Raw genomic sequence first — 9324 nt, forward strand, 5'->3', positions numbered from 1 at the left:
GCCTTTTTGGGCACTTTTACATAGGGCCTCACAAAGCCACCTCTACTGGCCTCATATTCGTGATTCTCATGCCTCAGCTTCCCCAAGAGCTAGGATTGTAGCAGCGCTCCACCACGGCTGCTTGGACAGTTATTTTTATCAGGATTTCTTTAACCCCCTTTTTCTTTTTTGGGCAAGGTATGGCCTCGAACTCGCAGCAATCCTGCTGCCTCAGCCTCCCAGTGCTGGTATATCAGGCACGCACCACCATGCCCAGCTCATACACATTTTCAATTCCACATCTCAGAGACATGAACTTAGCACTTCTGCATTCTAATCAGCAAAACCAGAATTAAGTTTATTTTAAAATATATTTAACAAATATCCCATAGTTTTACATATGTTACACGTGTAGAATATTTACAAATTCTCTTCCACAGCCTTTACTTAATGACGATTATTCTTCCATTATTTGCTTTTCAGCCTGTTTTCTTCAGTAGTGAAATACTGTCCAGTGTCCTCTGTAACTAAAAAACGAGCTTCTTGGGCAATCCTCCTAGAAAGTAAGACCAAAGACAGGCTTGCTCACAGAAGCGCAGAGCGATGCAGCAGCCACTGCAGCCCAACTCCGCTAATCTCTGTGCTGTGCTCGCTGGCTCTCCACATGCACGGCCCACAGGGCCACAGGGTTTGTGAGGGGTGAGGGCACACACCGAGGGCGCCCACAGCCTGAGAAGTGTTCTCAATGCAAGCAAATACTAGCACCTTCTATCCACTTCATGCAATTTAAATTTATAGAAAGTAAAGGGCTCCCGAACTGTACTTCTTAGCTGCCCGTCAGTCATGAACTATGTATGAACTATTTTTTTTTAATATTTATTTATTTGTGTATGTGTGTGTGTGTGTGTGTGTGTGTGGCCAGCTCAGCCCACCAGGGGGCGGGGCTGGCTGGCATGTGGTGCTGGGGGATTGAACTGCGGTCCCTTCTGCTTTGCTAAGCTTGTTCTAAGTAGGTGCTCCAGACCACTGAGCCATCTCACCAGCCCTGTATGAACTATTTGTTTTTGTAAATTTTATTTATTTATTGGGGGGGCAGTTCAGTCCACCAGGGGACGGGGCTGGCTGGCATGTGGTGCTGGGGATTGAACTGCAGTCCCTGTGCTTTGCTAAGCTTGTTCTAAGTAGGTGCTTTAGTCCACTGAGCCATCTCACCAGCCCCTGTATGAACTATTTGGAGCCTTCTAAAATCATCTCTAAAAACGGGCACTTTTACCTTGTTCCAAGGCCTCTGTTCTTTTCCGTTTTGTCGCCATGGCTGGGTTAGACTGCTCCTTTAAGGCTTCCGCTGGACAGTTCGGTCTAGGCAGCTGACACCCAGGTGCTGGCCCTGGCCGATTACTGAAGTAGGGAGTTTTTAGTGCCTTTTTCAAGAAAAGATGTCAAAGTAAGGTTTTCTGTGAGCATCTTGGACTGTGTAGGAAAACCTAGCCTCAAAAACTGCTCAGAACACTCACAATAAAAGAGAAATTGCTGTCTAATACTTGGGCGTGCAAATTACTAGAAAGAAACATCCTGACTGGAAACCTCACTCCCGTAAAAAGGGAGACCCCCTCCCTCGCCCTCCCCCGCTCAGCAGGTGTTCTCCGGAAGCGCTAGCCTCAGTGAGATGTGCACACTCTGGCTCTCTACACAGTACAAGCTCTATGGCTCAAACTGCAAACAGAAACTGGCTTCAAATGAACTTGTAAGTCTGCTGCAATGTCTAAATATATTCAAAGGATAGATTATGGAAGGACAAATTCCTAAAAATAATTCTTTTGATAAGTGATAGGTTGGTACCAAAGGATTATGATCCAATAATCTCTTATGAATGGAAAGAAATTTTATTCAGAAAGGGTGGCCGAGGTTATTTCTATTGTTTACCAGTCCAATGTTCTATACTTTTTTAACTTGGGTCCAAAATCCGAATAAAAATGCCTTTATCTTAAATGACGAGTTTGTCAACATCATACCTCTCACCTGTCTATGCATGCAGTGCAGGGTGCCTTACAGAAGGATTTCCTTTAGGACAATCCTTAGAAAAAGAAGTCTATACGCTTTTTTTTTCCTCCTGTAATCCCACTATGACCCAAATCCAGGGTTTTCACACTGAGTTATGTCCCTAGCCCATTTTTAAAATTCTGAGACAGGGACTTGCTCAACTGCTGGACTCAAAGTTGGGATTCTCCTGCCTCAGCCTCCCAGTGTGTGGAGATTACAGGCATGAACCACCATGCCCGGTCCACATAAGCTCTTCACGTGCAGTGGCGCTTTAGAACTTCCTTAAAGACTTGCATTTATTTTTTTGTCTCAGCAATAGGTAAGATATATATAAGTTAAGCTACAGATAAATTAATCTCATTCTGGCTACCCAGAGCTCTAAGAAAGGAAAAGTATCTCATTTCAACTTCAACACAGGTCCACAAGAGAAAAATTATTTTTATGTGTGGTAACAGGAATCAGACTCAGGACCGTGCGTTCACCGGGCAGGCACTGCGCCGCTGAGCCATCTCCCCGGCCCCTGAGAAAAACCATTAAAAAAAAAATTCTGTTAGAGCCAGGCCTGGTGGTGCATGCCTATAATACCAGTACCTGAGAGGCTGAGGCAGAAGGACTGTTGTGAGTTTGAGATCAGCCCGGGCTACAAAGCAAGCTCAAGGCCAGCCTGAGCTGCATAGTGAGACCCTGTTTAAAAAAAAAAAATCTGCCAGGCCATAGGTGTAGCTCAGTGAGCGTGTGCACTGGCTATGTGCAGCTCACACCCAGGCAGAGAACAAGAATTCTATCAAAATAAAGCCCCACGTAACAAAGACACACCCACGATGCGTTACTACAACTAAGTTACACTAGTAATGAAAACAATTTTCTAGATGATTTTATGTCGTTTCTCCTCTCATGATATAAATAACATATATGGGTGAAAAGGTAACTAAGTTCATAGGACTTGTTTGAAATTAGAAAATTCTAACCATAAAATATCTAATATGTGCTCTTTAATATACTATTGTTGGGAAGGGAAAGCTTATTTATAGTTAAACAGGTTAAACAGTAATTTAGTAGACAGCAAGAAAATCCAAGAACAAGAACTTCCAGGCATGGTGGTACACACCTCAAATCCCAGCACTCTGGGGGCTGAGACAGGAGCATCCCCATGAGTTTGAGGCCAGCCTGAACTACACAGCCAGACTCTGTCTGAAATTAATAATAGTAGTAATAATAACACTTTGGTAGTAACAAACCTCAGGTGGGGTGCTCTACTTTGCACCTTATTATGCACTGAGATACTTTGTTAAATACAAAGACCAGTGACTTTATCTTTCTTTCAAACTGGTACTAGGGAACACACTCAGGGGGCTCTACCACTGACCTATATCCTCAGCCCTCTTTAAAATTTTGAGACAGAGGGGCCGGGGAGATGGCTCAGTGGAATAAGTGCTTCCCCGGCAAGCACAAGGGCCTGAGTTCTAATCCTCAGTTCTGCAAAAAAAAAAAAAAAAAAAAAAATTGCGACAGGGCTGAAGTTGCCCAGAGTGGCCTCGAGCTAGTACTTCTCCTACCTCAGCCTCCCAGGCAGCTGAGACTACAGCACGGTACTCTGCACAGAGCACCGTGTTCGCACTCGTCTCTTCCTTCAGGAGGCGCAGTCACAGCACTCTGTCCCACGACACGTTTATGACCCCATCATTTCTGGTGTGCCTGTTTCTAAGTAAGCCCCCACACGTGTCCATCAGCGCCTGCTGGCCGCACGGCTTAAGCGGCTTCATTTTGGGAGATTTGTACATATACTTACTTTTTTTTTTTTTTTTTGGCAGAACCGGGGATTGAACGCAGACCCTTGAGCTTGCCAGGAAGTGCTTATTCTATTGAGCCATCTTCCCAGCCCCTGTACATACCCTTGACACCCTTTAATCACCCCCTCTTGCCCACCTCACCCTATTTTCACGCCTAACTTCATATTTTGGGGTGCATCAATATGTACAAGGCATTTTGATCATTTTCCTGCCCATGCTACCCTAACCATAATGTCCCTCCTCCCATCTCCCTCCCCTAATCAATTCCCCTCCACTTTCCTGTCAGCTTTTTCAAATCCTACATACTAGGAAGACTACATAAAAAACTTGGAGAGGGGTGGGTGTTGGGGATTCAACCAGGACCCTCTGCATGCTAGGCAAGCGCTCTACTAATGACTACATGCCCAGCCTAATTACAGATTTGATAAAAGCATCTGCACTGTTTTAAGGACTGGGGATAGGGTGGGCTACACTCCTAGTAGCATCAGCAGGGCTTTGGGTCTCATCCCCAGCAGTACAAATGTAAATGAAAACAAACAAAAAACCACAGGGCCTGGGGAGTAGCTCAGTAGAATAAGCACTTACTGGCAAGAGCAGTGTCCTGAGTTCAAGCCCTGGTACCACCTGGTATAATTTTTTTGGTATCAGGAACTGAACTCAGGACCTTCTGTTTGCTAGGCAGATACTGTCTGCTGAACTATATCCCTGGCCCCATATTATTCTAAAAAAAAAAAAAAAAAAAAACTTTTTGGGGCTGGCCAGATAGCTCAGCAGATTAAGCACAGGGTCCAGGTTCCATCCTGGCATGCCAGGCCAGCCCCACCCCCAGGGCACAGACATAACTGAAACTGGGTGTGGTGGTGCACACCTATAATCACAGAGTTTGGGAGACTGAAAACAGGATCACTACAAGTCCAAGCTGTGTAGTGAGACTCTACAGACCCTGTACTAAATACATTTAAAATAACAACAACAACAACAACAACAACAACAACACTTTTTGGTATTTAGTGAATGTTAGACAATTTTATAAAATCCAAATTTTTACAAAATTCAAATTTTTACTTTATTAATGGAACTGTTAAATTTTTTTTTTTTTTAATATCTCCTAGTAAAAGATAAGTTGTTAAATACCTGTGTGGCTGTAATCCGAGTACAGGGATTAAATAAGAATAAGCCTTGTATGAGATCTAGCAAGTCATCTCCTGCCGCACTGAAGATGTGTTGCAACGGGATTCCAGGGAAACTCTTGAAGGTCACATAATCTGGTAGACTACACATGTCCTATAAAAATATTTTTATAATTCAAATTTGAATAAAGGAGTGAAAGGCTTATCAGTGAAATAAAGTAAAATACTTGCAAACTAATGAATAAGGCAAGGCACAGCATAAATATAAAGAAACTACATGTATATGGTATACTGTATATGTACTGTATACTGTGAATATGTAGACACTGAAATTTAAAACATAGATACCATTTATAATTATGTAAAAATATGTATAGTCTCATGTACTGAAAGCTGCACAATGCTGATGAAATGAAGGAAAAGCTACTTTAAAACTATGCTACTGGTGCAGGGAAAGACGTATGTGCCAACGCAACGCAATACATAACCGGGACACCTGCACATTATCTGCTCAAGGGGTTTCTGAAAAAGGTACCGAGTCTTTCTGACCAATGACGCCGGAGCATACAGACACCAGTCAAAATGAGGACGCTGGACCAAACTTCACAGATCATGTAAGACAAACTGAAAATGGACCAAGGAACTAAATATCACATGTAAAACTATGTTGCTTCAAGAAAAAATACAGAAACTAGTCAGAAATTGACATTTCACCTGGACAAAAGTTATCACTAATGGATGATTAAAGGAAAATTTGATAAAATAAACTTGATCAAAATTAAAGACTTAAGGGGCCGGGTAGATGGCTCAGTAGAATAAGAGCTTCCCTGGCAAGAATAAGGACCTGAGTTCAATCCCCAGTCCCACAAAAATAAATAAATAGACTTAATATTATGTACAGGTACAAATTCCATATGATGCATGTTATCACTATGCTTATCTAAAATGTACCAATAGACCATTGTAAGCCGATCTTGGAACTTCTTATACATTTGTACTTCTTGAAAACAAAAATGTACCAATAAAGTTGATTTAAAAAATTTAGGGGCTGGTGAGATTGCTCAGTGGTCTAAAGCACCTACTTGGAACAAGCTTAGCAAAGCACAAGGACCGTGGTTCAATCCCCCAGCACCACATGCCAGCCAATTCTGCCCCCTGGTGGGCTGAGCTGGCCACACACACACAAACATAATAAATAAATAAATGTAAAAAAAAAGTAAAAAAAAAAAAAATTAAAGACTCATTGGGGAGGACTCTAAAGATAATGGGAAAAAAGAACAGCATAAGAAAAAAAAAAGTATCTGTAGAACTGTCAAAAAGGACTATTATCTAAAATAATTAGAAAATTGGGGGACAAAAGGAAAATGGGTCAAGGGACATGTCCCTAGAGATCCACTGACATGCTGAGTAGCATGGTGCTCACCTATAATCCCACTTACTTGGGAGGCCTAGGCAGGAGGACTCCCAAGTTTCAGCTCAGCCTATAGAAGTTACTGAAATTCTGTCTTGAAATAAAATTTTAAAAAGGACTGGGAACGTGGGTCAGTGAAAAACTGATTGTCTAGCATGCACATGATCCTGTATTTAATCTCCAGGCCCTCAAGGCAAAAAAATATAGTACATGGAAAATACATACATTGTGGAGGACCACCTGAGCAGCTCTCCTTGAAAGAAGAGCCACTGCCTCTATTTTGACTGAGCCTCACCCTATTTCCTTGTATTGTTATGTACAGAGCTGGCTAGGACTTCTGTTTATCCTTCAGTTGGCCTTAAGCAATGTATATTGGTCTAGCTGAGGTGCTGGTGATAGTCTTTGAAGGTGGCGTGCATGTTTCTCTGGTAACCTACACCTGCTGCTCTTTAATGTGAGCTGGGTCGAGACGGTAGAGCTAATGCTCCGCAGCGCCAGCTGGGATCCAGCCTGGAGACAGAGGCTATGACTTCCTGGGACTTGAAAGCCTACACCAAAGCTGAAGCACCAGACTTAGCAAAACGTTAGATACTATATAATGCAGATTACTCTCTCTGCATATCCTCTCTGCATATCGCAGAGGTAAATGTAGGCCACACACCTAGCTCAGCTCATAGTAGTCTCTTTCCCACAGTTCTCAGTCAATCCTCAAGCTACTCCCCCACTGAATAAAACTGGGTGAGGCCCTGGGTCGCTCTCTGGGTTCCAGAAAGCCATCTCCATGGCTGGACTTAGAGCCCCTTGACTCCCCGATGATTGAAGATATAATTTAGTGTCTCTATTTTCGCCATGGGTTGCATTGTAAGTGGCAGATTGGAATCAATTTGATGGGATTCCAATAACTTAACTTTGGGATTACAAATAGGGGCTTCTTGGATGAGACAAGGACCTGGAAGTGTCTCCTACAATACATGAAAATATATTTCATATTAATGGTAGGGCAGTAAATACTGAAACCACCATGAGTTATCACTATAGCAACCTCTGCAGAATGCTGTCAGAAAAAGCCAACAGCAAAAGGAGATTTTTACAAAAAGGAAGTTATAAAAATGGAAAATAGGGGCTGGGGAGATGGCTCAATAGAATAAGCGCTTCCCTGGCAAGAGCAAGGGCCTGAGTTCAATCCGCGGTTCCGCAAAAAAAAAAAAAAAAAAAAAGAAAAGGAAAACATTAGTGACAGGGGTTAAAGGAGGAAGAAGGAGGTAAGTACGGATGTCCATGAAGAGGTAATCTGAGGGAGGTTATGGTACCTTCTTTTTCAGCATCGCAGACTGAACACAGAACCCTGCAATGAACTACCTCCCAGACCTTTTCGTTTAGATAGGGTCTCACAGTTGCTGAGGAGGCTCAGTATCCTAATAGTAACGTGCTAGTGTGATACTATTCTAGTTTTTGCAGCTTGGGAAAACTGGGTAAAGGACACATGGTATATCTCTGTATTATTTCTAACAACTACATGTAAATCTGTAATAATCTCAAAATAATAAGTTTAACTTTATAAAATGAAGGGAAATATCAATACGCAACTACTATTTATAAATTGTATTTAAGGGGAAAAGAACACATTATGAAGCTGACCTCTGCAGTCACATTCGGCCCTAGCTTTGACACTCACTGCAGACGTGGGTACATTACTTAATCTCATTAAGCTTCAGCTATTTCATTTATAGTGCTCTGCAAGGATTAAACATAACTTATGAAAAGCTCACCATAAATAGTATAGAATAAGTGCCCAACAGGATGGTATATTGGGGCATATTTTATAATTAGAACCTATATTAGACTTTCAGTTAGGAAGTAAGGAAGTAGTACACAAGAACTTGCTTAGATATTTTCAGTATGGATAATTTCATTAGTTTTAACCAGAAGATAAGGAATCTAAAATTTTCTCACTTGTGTCATTTCTTTATTACTTAGCACATGGAACTACAATCAGATATTTTTTTTTGAGTTTTCTTTGGCCCATACTTGGAATTGAATCCATGGCGTTTGCACTGAACTACATCCTAAGTCCTTTAAATTTTTTTTTTTTAAATTTTGAGACAGGGCTGCACTAAGTGGTTAAGTTCCTAGGCTGGGCTCAAATTTGTGACTTGCTTGCTCCAGCTTCCCAGAGTAGTGGGGTTGCAGGCATGGACCACCACACCTAGCTACAAGTTGCTTAATTTTATTTTAGGAATAAGTTAGGGTGCATTACTGAACGGTAACGTAAAAGCTGGATACGGTGGTATATGCTTGTAACTAATACTTGGGAAGGTAAAACAGGAGAATCCAGAGAGAAGGGGCTAGCTTAGGCTACACAGTAAAGTCAACACAGCAAGTCTATGAACTACAGTGTAAGACTGCCTCATAAAGTCAAAATTAATTAATGTAGTAATTAATTTATTTATTGTGTACCAAGGACCCTGTGCTTGCCAGGAAAGCGCTTATTCTCCTAGAAAAGCTATCTTCCCAGGCCCAAGTCAAAATTTAAAACCTGAATTGCTAACACTTTTATCAGTTTGGATACAACTTGTTTTCCTGAGGTAGTTCCACTTTGTTGCCCAGGAGGGCTTTGAACCCACGTTCAAGCAATTCCCTTGGCACAGCCTTCACTGTGCTACAGCTGGGATAAAAGCTCACACTACTGGGGTTGGGGGGATGGCTCAGTGGAATAAATGCTTCCCTGGAAAGCACAAGGGCCTGAGTCCAATCCCCAGTTCTGCACCCCGCCAAAAAAAAATCTGTTGCTAAAAACTCACACTACTGTGTCCAGGTTCTCTCCCTTTCAGAGACAATATCACAGAAAAAAATAATCATACTACTGAAACATCAATTGTGGGGCTGGTGAGATGGCTCAGTGGTCTAAAGCACCTACTTAGAACAAGCTTAGCAAAGCACAGGGACCGCAGTTCAATCCCCCAGCACCACATGC

General features: G+C 42.1%; 1 protein-coding gene across 1 annotated transcript in view; it reads right to left on the reverse strand.

The window, feature by feature from the left end:
• Nucleotides 1–336: 336 nt before the first annotated feature.
• The window catches only part of Cdk7 (cyclin dependent kinase 7), a 36497-nt gene continuing 27509 nt past the window's right edge, over nt 337–9324 (reverse strand). The window contains exons 10-12 of the mRNA XM_004623026.2: nt 4944–5093; nt 1253–1400; nt 337–535 (exon numbers count right to left, since the gene is read on the reverse strand). Of these exons, the coding sequence (XP_004623083.1) occupies nt 507–535; nt 1253–1400; nt 4944–5093 (327 nt within the window). The 3' untranslated portion in view covers nt 337–506. The remainder of the gene's footprint in view (nt 536–1252; nt 1401–4943; nt 5094–9324) is intronic.

The sequence above is a fragment of the Octodon degus genome, unplaced genomic scaffold (assembly GCF_000260255.1).
Source record: "Octodon degus isolate 3935 unplaced genomic scaffold, OctDeg1.0 scaffold00001, whole genome shotgun sequence".
NCBI lineage: Eukaryota > Metazoa > Chordata > Mammalia > Rodentia > Octodontidae > Octodon > Octodon degus.